Genomic DNA, 17,161 nt, shown 5'->3' with positions numbered 1-17,161 from the left:
ACCCATGACCCCTCCTTATACCAATTCATTTGCATTTGCATTTGCAAATGAGAAAGTTATACAAATATACCCATCAGACTTCTGTGCTCTCCTGGTCAAAGGAAACCAACCTCTCCGGAAACAGTGAACAAGAAACCATAATTTAGGTATTTCAGCGTAGTGAGATGTCAGCTTGAGACGTAGGAGCATCTGCTGCTGCAAATTTGGAAAGGGACTGCTAGTATCGTTTTACCTTTGTTGGAGTGGTTGATGCTGTTGGGTGGAGGCGTTGCCACTTTAAGAGCCAGCCCATAGGCCCCCTGGAAGGAGTTGCTGTCCCGGATGAGGAAGGTGCCAGGTTCCTTGTCCTTGAGGATGGCTATGGCTGCACAGGATGAGGACCAGTAGACTTTTAGGTGTGCATCTCACGTTACAACCAGCAATGTAGTCAGGGCAAATCAGGTCTTTTTTTGGTAGCAGGAACTCCTTTGCATATTAGGCCAGACACCTCTGATGTAGCCAATCCTGCAAGAGCTTACAGTAGGCCCTGGACTAAGAGCCCTGTAAGCTCCAGAAGCTCACATATATACATACATACACAAATATATATGTAATTACAGTGTACATATATTGACATATTGTACATAATACTGGCAGTATACAGTAGATACTAAATGTAAATACAGATTGCATTTTCTCCAGGGGAGATGATCTCTGCCAGCTGGAGATCAATTGTAAAAGTGGGAGATCCCCACGCCCCGCCTGGAGGCTGGCAACCCTAAATACAATGTAAATTTTAGTTGCATTACAGTAATAAGACTGGAACTTCTGTTATATTTTCAAGCTACTAAAGGTCATTAACATTTTTAACATATTGTCTAATGTTTCAGGGGGCCCACTTGCCATCGGGCAAGCTGACACCCTGTCCAGTCTGCCACTGTCCAGGAGGATTGGCTACATCAGGGGTGTGTGGCCTAATATGCAAAGGAGTTCCTGCTACAAAAAAAAAAGCCCTGGTTCTACCCTACAGAGTAAGACCCCATGACAAGTGGGCCTCTGAGAACATTGAAATGTGAAAAGGGTATCTCTATTCTGAGCTTCTTGAAAAAATAAAAAATCCTGCTACTTGTAACTTATTTTTCTTTTATACCCGAGGGCATCTACAGGTGGATCTGGATACTAGGGGCCCCAAGATGACAACTTTAAAAGTTTACTGCATAGCCAGTGGCGTAGCTAGGGCTTTGGGGGCCCGGGGCGGCCCAAGATTTATGTGGGCCCCCTATCTCGGGGACGCGCGTGTGGGGCAGCAACTGTGCCTCGGGCCCCGGGGGCGCGCGCGGGCGCTGAGGAGGCGTGTCCCGCGGCCGCCTGACCCCAGTCAGTCAGTCAGCCAGTCAGGCCGGCGGTTGCCGTCCACTCCCCTCCCCCCGCCGTGGGAGATGCCCGAGAAGGAGGCTGGTGCGCACGCGCGCCTTCTGAGGCAAGGGAGCGAGGGAGGAGAAAAAGCGGCGCGCCTTTCCCGCGCTTTCAGCCCGATTGCGTGAGAGAGAGGGGAAAAAAGGGGGGAGGGGGGAAGGGAAGGGAACGAGGAGCCCCGACGTGCGCGCGCGCCCCTCCCCGCCACACCCCTTTCCTCTGCCATGCGCGCGCGCTCCCCCTCGCTGTCGGGCGCGGGGCGCCTCCATTCTTTTCCTCCCCCCCCTCGCAGCGCAGCAACACGGCCATTGTTTGGGGGCCCCCCTTGCCAATGCGGGGACCCCCCAGACCTGGGGCGACCCGCCCCCCCTCCCTACGCCACTGTGCATAGCCCTTTTACTGTATTCATAACCTCCAACCAAGCAGTTTATTCACCATATTACTACTGTACATGGCTGCTTGACTATCTGGAGATAGCAACATAGAAACTGAAAATAGATAAGTTGGAGATGAAACCAGTGGGGAACCTTGTATTGATACGAACAAGGATCCCCAGTTCTATTGCAGTTATGCTTTTGTTAATCATTTGGTTTTCCACATAATATTTTTTAATTCTTTGAAGGGTACAAACTCCGCTTTTTAGCTGACAAGATTTCCCTACAGCAGGGTTCCCCAGTCTTTTAGAGAATGCAAACACCTTTTTAAATTCTAACACAGGGTGGTGTGGCTGGGGCACAACCAGGGCTGGCCCTAGACTGGCACCCTAGGCAAAGCCAACCTCTGGTGCCCGCCCCCCGGGACTGATAATGTCACTGAGTCACATGGGGATGCCCAATTTGGTAACCCCAGAAGGCCAGCGCCCTAGGCAATTGCCTAGTTTCCCTAGTGGTAAGGCCAGCCCTGGGCACACCCACAAAATGGTTGCTGCAGGAGGTGGAGCCAATCAGAAAATGGCTGCCTCAGGAGGAAGAGCCAGCCACAAAATGGCAAGGAGTGTGGTTATGCATAATTCTAATTGCAATATTTCAGGCAGGAACTCTGTTTAGTGGGATGCCATTTAAAATGAATGTATTGTTCAAAAACATTTTCTTGCAAGCACACAGCTTACTTTCATTCATGCAGTGAAGATCCCTGTGCCATGGAGGGAGCTGCTACCAAAGCAACTTTTAAAACATCTGCACAGTCAATCAGATCTCCAGTGGCCAATCAGAAGCCCTTCTGGGCAAAAGCTTCACATAGCCCTTCCCACTTTCTGAAAACTTTTGGTGGGCTCCAGGAAATATATTGACAGGTGCCATGGTGCCTGGGTGTGGGCACCAAGCTGGGGATCCTTGCCGTAGAAACTGTCAAAAACTTTGTAAGATCCAGCCAACCAAGGCAAAAACACCTGAGAACTGTACCTTGCTCTCGGGACAAATGAGGCTTGTACCAGAACTTGGATGTGTCTTGGACAAATTTGACGTTCACCTGATTTTCTTGTTGTGGTTCTGGAAGGAAGCAAAAATGGAATAAGTCAGTTTTCTTTCTGAAGTCAGGTGAGCAGAAGTGCTTCAAGTGTATCAAAAGGGGAGACAACTCTACTTATGGCTCAATTCACACATCATACAGAAACCATGGGTTTATTTCTTTTCTTCTTTTTGGCATTTTTTCATGCGTGTGTGTGTGTGCCGATGTGTGGAAGTCATGGCAACCTCTTGGTAACTCCCACTGGGGCATGTAAAACCTTCAGAGAAGAAGATTTATACCCCACCCTACACTCTGAATCTCAAAGTCTCAGAGTCACTTATGTTGGAAATATGTATCTGTATGTCCTTTGCAATGTTCTAAAGTTCCAGTCATTATAGGGTTAACACTGTGCCTGATTCCCTATTGTCTGCATGACCTAGGAAGAAGATAATGACTGCTGTCAATCAAACAGAATTTCCCTAACAAAACTGGTAGCAGAGGATGGTTTTGCGATCAAAAATTGATACCAGAGCAGATTATTCTTGGTTTTTGCCATCAAGCTGGTGGCTTATAGCATGGACTGTTTTTTGAACTCTAAATGATTTTAAATCTGGATAGCCTTTGAGAGCATTTGAAAAGCAAGCTGCTATGCTGAGCCAATCAAACCTCAATTTTAAAACGACATCTTTTTTTCTCTTGCCATTACTGAGAGCATTCTGACTTAAATGAGCTTTGAATTCAGATTGTCTCAATCTGAAAACGCTGCTACTTTTGTCTAACTTGCCTTGGATGTGCTAGATAGAGATTTTTGGAGCTTTTTAACCCTTTTTCTGTGGATTACGTCGGAGATCTTGGAACAGCCTTGCTGCAGCCATGCGCACGCACATTCAGCCGCCTTTTCTCTCTAGTGAGGAAGGAAGAATCTTTAACCCTGCCCTGCCTCATTGCTTTGAAAAATGTCGAGCCCAGGAGCAGCAGGAGCCACTGGATCTTCTGCTTCCACGTCTTCAGGAGCAGCCACTGCAAATGTTGGTTTTGGGATCGTGACGTAGGGTGGCCATAATGTCTGAAGGCCAGCCAGGGACACCTTTGGGGGGGGGGGAGAAGGTTGGGGTGTGCGCGTGAAGCGCGCGCGTCGCTGGAAACAGGAAATGACGTCACTTCCGGTGATGTCATGCCACCTGCCGGAAACAGGAAGTGACATCACTTCCTGTGACATCATTCCCCCCGCGCCACCTGCTGGAAACAGGAAGTGACATCACTTCCTGTGACATCATTTCCCCCGCGCCACCTGCCGGAAGCAGAAAGTGACATCACTTCCTGTGACATCATTTCCCCCAAATGCCACTGCTGGAAACAGGAAGTGACCTCACAGCACTTCCTGTGACGTCCCCAAAAATCCCCCAAATATCACCGCCGGAAACACCAAGATTATTTATAGAGAGGGAAAGGGGGAAATAAAGTTAAATAAAACTCTTTTTTTACTTTTTTCAAAGTGAGAAGACTAGAGAGAACGGGTTCCACGCTGAGAAGCCAGTCAGATTCCAGTGAGATTCCAGTGAGGCTGTGCTGCATAATGCAGCCTATTTATTTTGTCCTGTTTGCTCTGTTGGCTCTATCTGCGCCACCTTCATCACTTTCGGGGTGTGGATCCCCCAGTGGGGTGGTCCCCCGACTCCCTCCGCCGGCTGTTTCTGATAGCCCTGCGCCCCCTCTTTCATTTGATATGTGTCCCGTGCGGGTGCCACCCTCCCGCCGGGAGATGCCGCAAAATGAGCCCCCTTGAGGCTTATGGCGGCAGGGCTCGGGGGAAGCAAGCTAGACTGCTGTTCTTTTGAGGGATTATAGAGTGTTTCGAGCCCGTCCCTGTGACATCGGTCCCATCGTTGTGGGGCCCAGGGGGCCGGCGCAGCGGCACACTGAAGCAGCCTGTCGGTCACTTCCGGGTTCCTGTCCTGCATCTCGACCTGTGTTATTAGTGACCTGTGTTATTAGTGACAGGTCGAGATGCTTAAAGCAGATAGAATCAGATAGTTCAGTGTCCTTGTCCCCGTATCTGGAGGCTGCTTCCTCCTTGATAGCATTTAACAGACCTTCCAGACTCAAATCTGTTTGCAGTCTTAATATCATCTTAATAGGCTTGTAACTACTGGGTAGAGCTTTCAGTATAGTTGAGATTGTCTCTTTCTGCAATAGGTTCACCAAGTTCCTGTAGTTTGGTTTGCATGAGCATAAGTTCCTTCAGATGTTTAGTCACATTCTCCCCTTCTTGCACTTGAAAACCAAATATTTTGCCCTTTAAATCATGAATAGTGCTGATGGGAGTTTTGCTATATTTAATTTTAAGGCATTCAATCATTTGTTTTGCAGTTTTAAGATTATGCAATCCAGAAATTTCATATGGCTCAATAGATTCTAAAATGAGAGTTTATGCAAAACAATCTAGCCATTTAAAATTTGATTTTCCTTGTTCATTCTCAGGGGGATTTTCAGAAAAAGTTCTTTCAGCTCCATAAATCTCAAGTCTTTGCATTAGGAGCGAGAGTCAGCATGAGAAATTATTCTTAGTTAACTTCAGGTTACTAAATCCTATCATAGGTAGGGTGGCCAGACCGTCCCGGGCACCCGGGAAAGTCCCGGTTCTGGCCCCCTATTCCCGGCTCCCGGGCTGGCTATACCGGGACCATTAGAGGTCCCGGTTTAGCCAGCCAGAGAGCTGGTGGGCCCCGCGCACGGGCGGGGAAGGCGGCAAGTGAGGGAGGGAGCGTCCCTGTGCACGCGCAGGGATGCTCCCTCCCTCACTCGCCGCCTTCCTCGCCCGCGCGCGGGGCCCGGCGGTGGTGGCGGAGGCCGGGGAGGCGGCCAGCGCTGGCCTCTCCGCCGCCTTCCCGGCCTCCGGGACCGCCGCTGGACCCCATGCGCGGACCTCCACTGCAGGCGGAGGCTGGAGAGGCGGTGGAGAGGCCAGCGCTGGTCGCTGGAGGGCCTCCAGCGACCAGCGCCGGCCTCTCCGCCGCCTTCCCGGCCTCCGCGACCGCCGCCGGGCCCCGTGCGCGGGCCCTACACTGCAGGAGGAGGCCGGGGAGGCGGCGGAGAGGCCGGCGCTGGTCGCTGGAGGCCCTCCCCGGCAGACACACACACAAACTCCTATCTAAACGAACTAACTATCTATCTACGCTAAGAGAAAACAACAAACGGGCTATTTACAACAATAAAGGCAAAAAGACCAATATCTCACCGACCGGGGACACAAAAGGCAAACCTCTCCGCGCACTGGTCAGAAAGGAACTGGCGGGATCCCCGCGCTGGCGCCGGTGAGCATGCGTACTGGGACGCCTGTGCATGCCCATTGGCGCCGAGCGCAGAAAAATCCCGGGCTTTTCAGATACCAATTTGGGGATCGGTGCAGGCGCTCTATCCCATGCGTGTGAAGCACAAAGACCACGAAGAAGATCAACTGGACTACTACAGCAACAAGGATTTGAGCAAGGGAAAGCTAAACCCTGCATGTACACTAGACTTAAAGATGGAGAATATCAATACATTCTGGTTTATGTTGACAATTTGGTTGTGAGCTGCAAGAACAAAGAGGACATTAAAGACATTGTTGAAAAGCTGAACAAAGAGGTTGAAGTCAAAAGACTTAGAGATATTAAACACTATCTAGGAATACAGATTGAGAGACTCAAGGATGGAACCTTTCAACTGTGCCAAAGACGAAAGATTATGGACTTATAGAATCTCTTGGCATGAGAGACTGTAAAGAATCTAAGATACCTCTTGAATCTGCATACCTGAGAGCTCAGGGTGGTCAACCACTCAAAGACATTGGAGAATACAGAGAAGCTATAGGAAAACTACTGTACCTGAGTAAAACTACCAGACCTGATATTACAGCCGCTGTTGGAATATTGAGCAGAAAAGTAAGTTTGCCTAATCACCACAATTGGAATGCAGTAAAGAAACTTGCCAGATACTTAAAAGGGAATATGGACTTAAGACTGATCACTGAACCTTCTGAGAATCCCAGACTAGTTGGATACATGGATGCCAACTATGCAGAAGAATCGTGCAATTACAAATTGACCAGTGGATACTTGTTCTTCTATGGAAATGGACTTGTAGAATGGACTAGCAGAAAACAGACTATAGTGGCACAATCTACAGCAGAAGGTGAGTGTGTGTCAGCAGCCAGTGCCTGAAGTAAACTTGAATGTATTTTTCATCTGCTGAAAGACTTCAAAATAAAAGAACCTGTACCTATTGTTATGTTTGAAGATAACCAAGTGTGTATTGCTATATGTAAAGGGGAAAGTAGAACAGCCAGAGATAGATCTATTGGTAACAAATGTGAGCCAGTGAAAGATCTACACCAGAAGGGGCTGATTAAGATAGAATATTGTTGTACAGAAGCTATGGTAGCTGATATACTTATTAAGCCATTATCTTGTGCTAGATTTGAATGTTTACGTGAAATAATGAATCTAGTTGATGTGAATGTTACAGTGAATAATGAGTAATGACTACTGAATGTATAATGACTTGCACATTAGGCATTGAGAAGGGGTGTTGGAAATATGTATCTGTATGTCCTTTGCAATGTTCTGAAGTTCCAGTCATTATAGGGTTAACACTGTGCCTGATTCCCTGTTGTCTGCATGACCTAGGAAGAAGATAATGACTGCTGTCAATCAAGGTCTAGAAGTGGGAAAACCTGTTTTGTCTGTTTGGTCAGTTAGTCAGGTGACTTCCTGTGTTCAGGCAGAGAGGTCAAGAAGGAGGAGGAAGTGTCTTCCATTAAGCATGTGGTCTTCAGTGTGTTAGCATGTAGTTCTTTAGTGTTTGTTATTTTCACCTCCCAGTACCCTTTCCCTATAGTAAAAAATATGGGGTTTTTTGTTTCATATTAAATGCCTCTCAATGATTGTTTGATCCAGCAATCCATCGAACTGTTTGAGATAAAGAAATAGATTTTCAAACAGAATTTCCCTAACAACTTACAGTCTCCTTTACCTTCATCCCCCACAACAGTCACCCTGTGAGGTAGATGGGGCTGAGAGAGCTCTCCCAGAAGCTGCCCTTTCAAGGACGACCTCTGACAGAGCTATGGCTGACCCAAGGCCATTTCAGCAGCTGCAAGTGGAGGAGTGGGGAATCAAACCTGGATCTCTCAGATAAGAGTCCACGCACTTAGCCACTACACCAAACTGGCTGATAGCCTGCCTCTGCCTCTCCAACCTGGTATCCCTTGGTGGTCTCCCATTCAAATACTCACCAGGGTCAGCGCTGCTTAGCTTCTGAGATCTGACAAGATCGGACTTGCCTGGGCTATAGAGGTCAGGGCAACCATAGGTTTATTTCAGCTGTGGCTGGCTTACAAAACCAGGATGCGAACTGCAGATAATCATTCAGATCCTTCACCTTAATATATGGGAATAGCCAATCAGGCAGTTCTCCCTACTTGACAGGGTTGCCAGGACCCCCCTGGCAACTGGCAGGAGACTTACCCTGCAAGGGGAGAGTTCGCAGTCCCAGCAACACGCTTACATCACTTCCTGTGTGCCCAGAAGTGACATCAGCATGTCATTGGAGATGCTCTACTATATTTCCGAAACTCTATGGTAAAACCTAGAAATCCTAGAGCATCTGTTGTCACTTCCAGTTCAAACTGGGAGAGGTGCAGGCACGATACTAGTATATTGTGCCTTTTTCCCCTTCCCAGTTTCATCAACAACTGCCAGGTAACTGCCCACCGCAAGTGGGCACCTGGCAAGCCTAACTGGTACAGTCTAAGGAAAGAAAGCTATATGCCAGGGTTTCTTTGTTTTTTAACTCCTTTGCATATTAGGGTTGCCAAGTCCAATTCAAGAAATATCTGAGGACTTTGGGGGTGGAACCAGGAGACTTTGGGGGTTGGAGCCAGGAGCAAGGTTGTGACAAGCATAACTGATCTCCAAAGGGAGTTCTGGCCATCATATTTAAAGGGACCGCACACCTTTTTAAATGCCTTCCTTCCATTGGAAATAATGAAGGATAAGGGCACCTTCTTTTGGGGCTCATAGAATTGGACCCCTGGTCCAATCTTTTTGAAACTTGGGGGTATTTTAGGGAGTGGCACTGGATGCTATACTGAAAATCTGGTGCCTCTACCTCAAAAACAGCCCTCCCTAGAGCCCCAGATACCCGAGGATCAATTCTCCATTATTTCCTATGGGAATAAGTCTCCATAGGGAATAACAGAGTTCCCAGCAGACATTTCCCTCCCCTTCCCCCGCTTTCTGATGACCCTGAAATGGGGGGAGGGCCTCCAAACTGGGGGATCCCCTGCCCCCACCTGGGGATTGGCAACCCAATGTAGCTAGTCCTCCAAGAGCTTACATGACTCTTACTACAGGGCATACTGTAAGCTCCAGGAAGATTGGCTACATCAGGGGTGTGTGGCCTAATATGCAAAGGATCTCCTGCTATATAAAAAAAGCCCTGGCTATATCTCCAGATTTTGTTTTAAACATTTTGAGACAACTGCAGAAAAATCTAGAGTTACAGGGGCTTGCTATTTAGCAAAAAAGAAAGGATTCTTATTTTTGTTTTTAAAGAACCGTGAAGTGAAAAATTCTCTCCTGTTCACCTCCTCCTTATTCTAAAGCGAGTTACCTGTTCCAGACGTAACGCCATCAGGTACACCAGGCGCAAAGGTGACATGGTGAGCAGAGCCAGGGCTGCGACCAGGCGGCGAAGTCCTCTCCCAATTTCTGGTTGCTAGCACGTGATGTTTCTCAGGCAGCGGAGGTTGCTGTGGTTCACTGAGGTGATCCCGACTGGAGAGGCTACTCTCTGCCCCCGTATAATAGGCTGTCGCAATAGGGAAGGCTGGGGTCGGTGAGCCCTGTGTGTCAGTAAAACCACAGCCGAGGGCTGGCGGCTGGATGCTGAGGGAGCAGGGCCCAACAGAAGGGCTATTGTTGGGGCACCAAGGAAGGGTGCTCAGCTCAGGCCCGGTTCTCTCATTGTGCAGGCGGCCATTTAAGGCCACTGGGCTCTGAGGTGATGCTGGCGCACTAGACACAGTCCTGCAGGGAGGAGGGGGCTGGCTGTGGCAGGGAATCACCGGGCTGCTCCTCTGGGCCTGGCTCTCCATGACTGGGCCTGCTTGGTGACCTAACTTGTCTTCCACCGACAACTCGCGGGACGCTGCAGCCATGCGAGGGCCAGATGTTTCTGATCCGTTTTGGTGTGGCTGGGCGTCTTGCAGGACGCCATGTTTCGTTGTGGGCGAGGGGGCGATGTGTGGCGGGCTGGAGGTGCAGTGAGCACGGGAGTACGGCTGTGGGGACTGGAGGCCTAGCCTCAGAGATGTTCCGTTCGCTTGTGGCCTGAAGGCAGGGAGGTGGGTGAAGGCCTGCATTGGGGATGGAGTCTGTGTGGGACTGCTGGGGGAAGCAATCTTCTCTGGGCCTCTTTTCCAGCCAGGAGAAGGCAGCTCCTCATGGCTTGACCGAAGCGTGGTTTCAGGTGGGTTGGCAGCTGAGTTGGTGTGCTTGTGTGCTCCAGGGCTGCAAGACAGCAAGCGTACAGTGAGTAAATTTTGAGAACTGAGTATGGCCTTCACAGGGAAATACCTCCACGTAGGGTTGCCATATGCCTGCTGGAAGACAAGCAATGAAAGTTAAACAACTACTGTGATATGCTGGCTAACAAAGTTTAATACAACCATTTAAAAACCTTCACATATTTTAATACTTCACAGAGGTTCAATTTTAACATTCCCATATTACAAAAAAAAGTCTATGAGCACCCGGATGTAGGCTCATTTCGTCAATAGACTTCCTTGGGAGTAATCCTTTCTATGTTTCTTCCAGGGTTAACAGCCTCTAGTACCAACCAAATGTTAATGTTCTTCAGCAACACCTCTCTCATTCTGGAATAAACCAAGATAACAACAGCAAGAGGCACCACACAACTGAATGGAAATAAAAAATCTTAAGGTTTAAGTTGAAGTACTAAAATATATGAAGGTTTTTAAACGGTTTTATTAAACTTTGTTAGCTAAGTTGTTTAGTAGTTGTTTAACTTTAATTGCTTGACTCATTAACTGTGATCCCTTTTATGTGCCTGCTGGAGGCAGGAAATCTCCCACTGGCGCTCCAGGGGCTAGTGGAAAAAATACATTATTTTTCAGTCCACTCTAGGAATCTCTGAAAACTCTGTGGTTTTACCATAGAGATTCTGGCAATTCTTTGAGGTGTGTGACATCACTTCTGGGTTTTCCCAGAAGTGATGTTACATCATTGCTGACAGATGCTCCCCCCTGTATCTGCTTCCTGGCAACCAATGGGAGTGTAGACATGGTGAGGGGGAGGCCTTGCTAGCATGACAACATCATTTCTCTGGACAATCAGAAGTGACAACAAAGGGCTCCCAATGATTCCTGGAGCTGCCTGCAGTAACTTCTGTGTACTCCCAGAAGTGTTTAATCTTTTCTCCTCCCCAGTGCTTCTTGGAGGGGAAGCAGGCATTGGGAGCAGGGGGTGGGCCATCTCCCCACCCCCCTTAAGTGGCTTAGCAGCCCTAACCCTGCACCATGTTGATAGGGTAATACACAGCAACTTGAATCTGAACATCATGCCCAAGCATAGCCCATTGAACACTATTATTTATCAGTTTCTGACGCCATCTTTCTGCGCAAATGCTAAAGGGAGCTTAAGAGGTAAAAACACTTGCATTAACTGATCTTGCATACATCTCTCTAAAACTTATTATCAGCTTATTTTGATGGCTATAAATTTTTCAGCAACCCCTGGGCTCTGTAGTCGGCAAACTGCACAATTTAGCTTACCTATTATTCACACAAAAGCCTACAGTAAAATTATTTTGGGCCACGTGCTTGCAGTACCTCCATGTCTTAATTATTTTATGTATTCATTTAGTACATACGTCAGTATCCTGATGCACTTCCAACAGACTGGAAATGAGGCTGCTGTCCCTGACATGATGATGTCACCCGGAAGTGACATTATCACGCTGGGGCAACACTCTATGATAATTTTGCCCTCGAACCATAGAGTTTTCCCCAAAAAACTAGAGCATCACCCCCCCAAACATGATGACATCACTTGTGGGTGATGTCATCACTTGTGGGTGGGATTTCAGCAAGAGCTTGACAAAGCTGGGTATCCCCCACTCTCAACAGGGGACTGGGAACCCTATCTCTACAATAGCCATTTTAGGGATCCAGTAGCCTGAGAATCACAGTTGTGATTCCGGGAGATCTCCAGATCTCACCTGGGGGTTGGCAACCACAGCAATGTGCACACATGCCTGCTTTTTTCCTCACTTGAGAAGACCCACTAAGCTTCAAAGGAAGTGCAAAGCCCCTTCTTCCGCAGCATACTCACCTCGTGTTGGCGAATACTGGGCTGCTGCTGTGCACGGGAGGGCCGGACACCTCTGAGCAGGCAGCTCGTCCCTCCTGCAGATGCTGCGGAAGGGGACCGGGAGCCTCTTGCCAGGGGATGCTCTCTCTGCATTCTTGCAGCTCTGTGGAAAGCAAGTGAAGAGGAAAGCTGCATGGTCAACCAGGACATAGCCAAGTTGTGCCAACACATTCACATTCATGCTGCTTGGAAGCCAGGACAGGGTCCTTGATTTCAGATGACAGATAGGAAGATAGGGAACTGCTTTAAAGTGAAACAAAGTAGGAGTCCAGTAGCACCTTTAAGACCAACAAGGTTTTATTCAGAATGTAAGCTTCCGTGTGTGCATGCGCACTTCTTCAGAGGAGGAATCAGGTACAGCAAAGCTACATATATCACTACATACATCACTATCCAATGTATTTCTCTTTTAGCTGTATTGACATACTCAGATGAGGGATATTGGCTGTTTATCTCATTCCATATACTAAACCCATCTTCCACTATATTGTAATGTATTTTTTTTCTAATGGGAAACTATAGTTACGTTAAAAGGTAAATTCGTTGGATGGGAAAAACTGGGAAAGAAATGCCCTCATTTTGGCCCAGACTTATAAACAATAGAGTGATCAGCAGAGATTCTCACATTTTGACATGTTACTGCTTTATTGGTTTCTCACGCCCATGCTACCCAGATCAAAGGTTTGCTCCATTTGTTAATTTTACTATTCTGTCATTGGATCTTAAATTTGTACCATTTTGCATTCTAAACCACTGCCTACCAGCTATACGTAGCTCTGCTCACTGTACCTGATTCCTCGTCTGAAGAAGTGCGCATGCACACACGAAAGCTGAATAAACCTCTGTTGGTCTTAAAGGTGCCACTTGACTCCTACTTTGTTCTACTGCTTCAGACCAACACGGCTGCCCACTTTGATCTGCCTTACAGTCAGTCAGACGGCATGTCCGTCTAGTAGTTCTATCCCCTGATTGACAGTAGCTCTCCAGGGTTTCAGGCAAAGAAATGTAATTCCCATCACCAGATGACAGTGGTCTTAACAACATTACAATTTTTAAACATAGACCTACCTGGGCAGCTGTGTCTGAAGCAGTAGAACAAATTTTGAGACCGGTGGCACCTTTAAGACCAACAAAAGTTTCTTCAAGTTATGAGCTTTGGTGCGTGACTGCATGTGAAAGCTCGTACCTGGATTAAACATTACTTGATTTTTAAACATGTTGTATTTGGATTCAGCCCACCTGCTGTTATCTCTGGAGAACTGGGACTTGAGCACCCAGAAGTGATTTCACAACACTCTAGGAATTCCTCAGTCTCAATGGTTAAAGTGTCATGTTTCTTCCTGCCCTCCATTTTTGCTTTTGCAGGGACTGAACCCATGAGCAAAACCCAAGGGCTCTGTCCTTCTGGAAGCCTGAAGTTTCTCCAGGATTTTTTTCTCCATATACTTCCAAGCCTTTCACACCTATATTCCATAGACCCCGAACACAGAGTTGTGTTTATGGATCTTTTCAGGTGTTATAATTCAGGACCCTTGACTGTTGAGCAGAAAACCACTAGGAAAAGGAACCTTTGGGGATTTATTCCTTTCCCCTGCCTGGACAACCTCCTCCTCTCAATTTGGAAACCCAGGGCTTTTTTTGAGCAGGAATGCACAGGAACACAGTTCTGACTGCATTGGCATCAGGGGGGGTGTCCTAATATGCAAATGAGTCCCTGCTGGGCTTTTTCTTGAAAAAGCCCTGCGTGAACCAATGATGCCACCAGGGGGTGTGACCTAATATGCATATGAGTTCCTAACACACACAACTCGTGCCGGTCACTTACCACGTGTCCTTTCAGGGGCCCCTGGTAGTAGGTACCCTTCACTGCTGTCCGGGAGCTCATACCCATGCTTCCTGGTGGTTGGATACAGTGGGTTGGTTGGTGAAATGGAGCCAGAGTGGGGAGACCCTGAGTATCCTGAGGCATAAGGGGAAATGCAGGTCTTGGCTGGAGCTCGGCCATAGGCGTACGATGCGACTGAAGGATAAGCTGGACCATAGCGGTGATAGGGAAACAGTTCTGCGTTCTCTTCCACGACCTTTGCCCTCTGATGGGTGGGGTAGCCGTGGCTGAGGTGCGGCGCCACCATCTTGGGCTCAAAGTTAAATGCTTGGTGATGCCCATGGGACAAGTGGTGGTGCCCATAGGTAGCTGGCATAAGGAGCGGCACGGGTTGGCCACCCCGGTGGAGGGGATGATGCAGGAGGGACGGCCTTGTGTTCTCCACCCCCCACAGATCCGGTTCTCGGTCTAGACGCAGACCGTAGAAGGAAGCGGTGGGCACCCTCGCCTCCTCACGAGCAGCCTCTTGGCAATCCTGGCAAGGGCATATGAAAGTGGGAGGGTCCTCCACGATGACGAGCTCCTCAGGCTCCCGTCGGCTAGGACTGTGAGAGGGCAGCGATTCATGGGTGAAGGGGTAAGAGTGGGGTTGTATACCTTCAGACAGCGAGCGGTACACCCTCTGTTTCTCTTCATACCCCTCAGGGTGCACATGAGAGTGCCCGCCATTGTAGATTGGTTGTCTCCGCTCCAAAGTGCCATCTGACCTGTAATAGGTCATAGTGTGCGCCCTCTCAGGACTGTGGGAATGGTAACCAAGGCGACAGGAACAGTGGCGGGCCAGGCCTGGGCGCTGAGTTTGGTAGGAAAAGTGAGGTCCAGGAGGACCCACATCTGACAGTTCGTCTTCCAAAATGGCCGTCTCTCTCTCCTTAGGAGCAGCAGTGGAGGAGGGAAGGTCACGAGGACTGTTTCCCTCGCTCAGTGGCTGGGGCGGAGGCTGGACGCCGAATCCACCCAGCAGCCTGTCCAGTTCTTCCTTCTCTGCGAGCGTGGGCTGGAGCCTGGAGGGCGGCGTATTGTCGTCTGCTTTTTCGGTCAGCATGGAGGAATGCCCTGAGTCACTGCTGATGGAAAGGAGGCGCCCACCCTGCTGTGGGGGGGACTCTGGGCTGCTGGGGCTGCTGTTGCTAGAAGAGACACCGCTGAGGTCACATTTCTTCTTGATCCTGGCGTAGAGGCTGCCGTCGAGCGGGCCCCGGGTGTGAGAGACATCTGTAGAGAAGAAGCAGGACAACAATCAGAGATGGAAGAGGCAAAGCAATACATGAAACTGGCAAGCCTCCCTGTCTGCGTGGCCTGGAGTCTCACCAATGTGCAGCTAACACCCACAAAGGCTTGCACCTGCTCTCCTACACCAAAGGGTCTGGTTCTGTTAGTGCATGCATCAGTGCAAAGATTCCCAGAGCCATTCCTTAGATGGGAGGAAGGCTTCAAATGTAGCTTAGTGGAGTGGTAGGACAGGGCAAGGTTAAGCTGCCAACCTCTGAGTGATGCAATAGAAAAGATGGGAAACACAGTGACCGATTTCCCACTTACCTTATGCAGCTCTCACGTTCGTCTTCTCAGTGCAGCTTTCTTCCAATTTCCCACTATTTGTCCTGGGGCTGCAGCAAGGATCGTAATTTTCGGGCCGCAAACAGAAACCGCTAAAAACCAGTTTCTGTTTGCTGTGCGAAAACGCCGATCCTTGCTGCAGCCCCAGGGAAGATAGTGGGAAATCGGAAGAAAGCAGCGCTGAGAAGACGAATGTGAGAGCGGCGTAAGGTGAGTGGGAAATTGGTAAGTGTAAAAACTGTGTTCAAAAGAAACCCACTGTGTACAGAGGCTTGCAACAATAAGAATTAAATTATACCATTTTAATTAATTGAATATGATATAATCAAATACATGGCAATTTATTACATTTTTATATCAAATCCAATAATCATTTCTATCCACAATAACCCATGTTATCCAGCAATATAATTAAAGAAAATCAACTACATTTAATGAAACAGTCTCGCCTGCAGTTCAAAGCTTCTAAATGTTGTAACTCAGCTCAACCACAATCACATATGTATCGGAACACCAGAGGTTTGAATGTTGATGGACTGTGCCCTATGGGGAATTATTAATGGTGCTAAATGTGCTAGCAAAGTTTGTACTTCTTCACCCAAAGGGTGATTAACTCATGGAATTCACTGCCAGGGGAGGTGGCAGCGGCTACAAGCATAGCCAGCTTCAAGAAGGGATTGGATAAGCATATGGAGCAGGGGTCCATCAGTGGCTGTTAGCCACAGGGTATTGTTGGAACTCTCTGTCTGGGGCAAGTGATGCTCTGTATTCTTAGTGCTTGGGGGGCACAGTGGGAGGGCTTCTAGTGTCCTGGCCCCACTGATGGACCTCCTGATGGCACTTTGTTGTTGTTTTTTGCCACTATGTGACTGAGCATTGGACAGGATGGGCCACTGGCCTGATCCAACATGGCTTCTTTGCCAACTTGTGTGCCAGTCTGGAGTTTTTAGACTTCTTTGGCATGTGACAAAGGGTTCAACCAAAACGAGGAACATCAGGTGCCTTTTCCTATTCCCTCGACTGAGTTCATGACTGCCGATTTGTGTAGCAGTGCTAGAAGCCTTATACAGCATGCACGAGCGTTTATGAAATTTTCTACATTATCGGTTGGCTGTTACACAGGGATGTATTAATGCTGTAATCCAGGGGTGGCCAACGGTAGCTCTCCAGATGTTTTTTTGGCCTACAACTCTCACCAGCTCCAGCCAGCATGGCCAATGGCTGAGGCTAATAGGAGTTGTAGGCAAAAAACATCTGGAGAGCTACCGTTGGCCACCCCTGCTGTAATCTGTATGCGACTGCACAGTGGGGTTCTTTTGTATACAACCTCTGAGTGATGCCTGGAGATCCACTAGAATTATACCTCATCTCCAGGCTACAGAGATCAGTCCCCATGGAGAATATGGCTGCTTTGGAGGGTAGACTTCATGACATTATACCCACG

General features: G+C 48.4%; 1 protein-coding gene across 3 annotated transcripts in view; it reads right to left on the bottom strand.

The window, feature by feature from the left end:
• The window catches only part of TNS2 (tensin 2), a 175,557-nt gene that overhangs the window by 12,655 nt on the left and 145,741 nt on the right, over positions 1-17,161 (bottom strand). For all 3 annotated transcript variants that reach the window (XM_060252420.1, XM_060252421.1, XM_060252422.1), the window contains 5 exons: positions 14,101-15,375; positions 12,237-12,378; positions 9,496-10,394; positions 2,796-2,882; positions 233-364 (listed from right to left, as the gene is read on the bottom strand). In XM_060252420.1, the coding sequence (XP_060108403.1) occupies positions 233-364; positions 2,796-2,882; positions 9,496-10,394; positions 12,237-12,378; positions 14,101-15,375 (2,535 nt within the window). The remainder of the gene's footprint in view (positions 1-232; positions 365-2,795; positions 2,883-9,495; positions 10,395-12,236; positions 12,379-14,100; positions 15,376-17,161) is intronic.

Source organism: Heteronotia binoei, chromosome 13 (assembly GCF_032191835.1).
Source record: "Heteronotia binoei isolate CCM8104 ecotype False Entrance Well chromosome 13, APGP_CSIRO_Hbin_v1, whole genome shotgun sequence".
NCBI lineage: Eukaryota > Metazoa > Chordata > Lepidosauria > Squamata > Gekkonidae > Heteronotia > Heteronotia binoei.
Note: the sequence above shows the minus strand (reverse complement) of the source record. Positions and strands in the feature narration are given on the sequence as shown.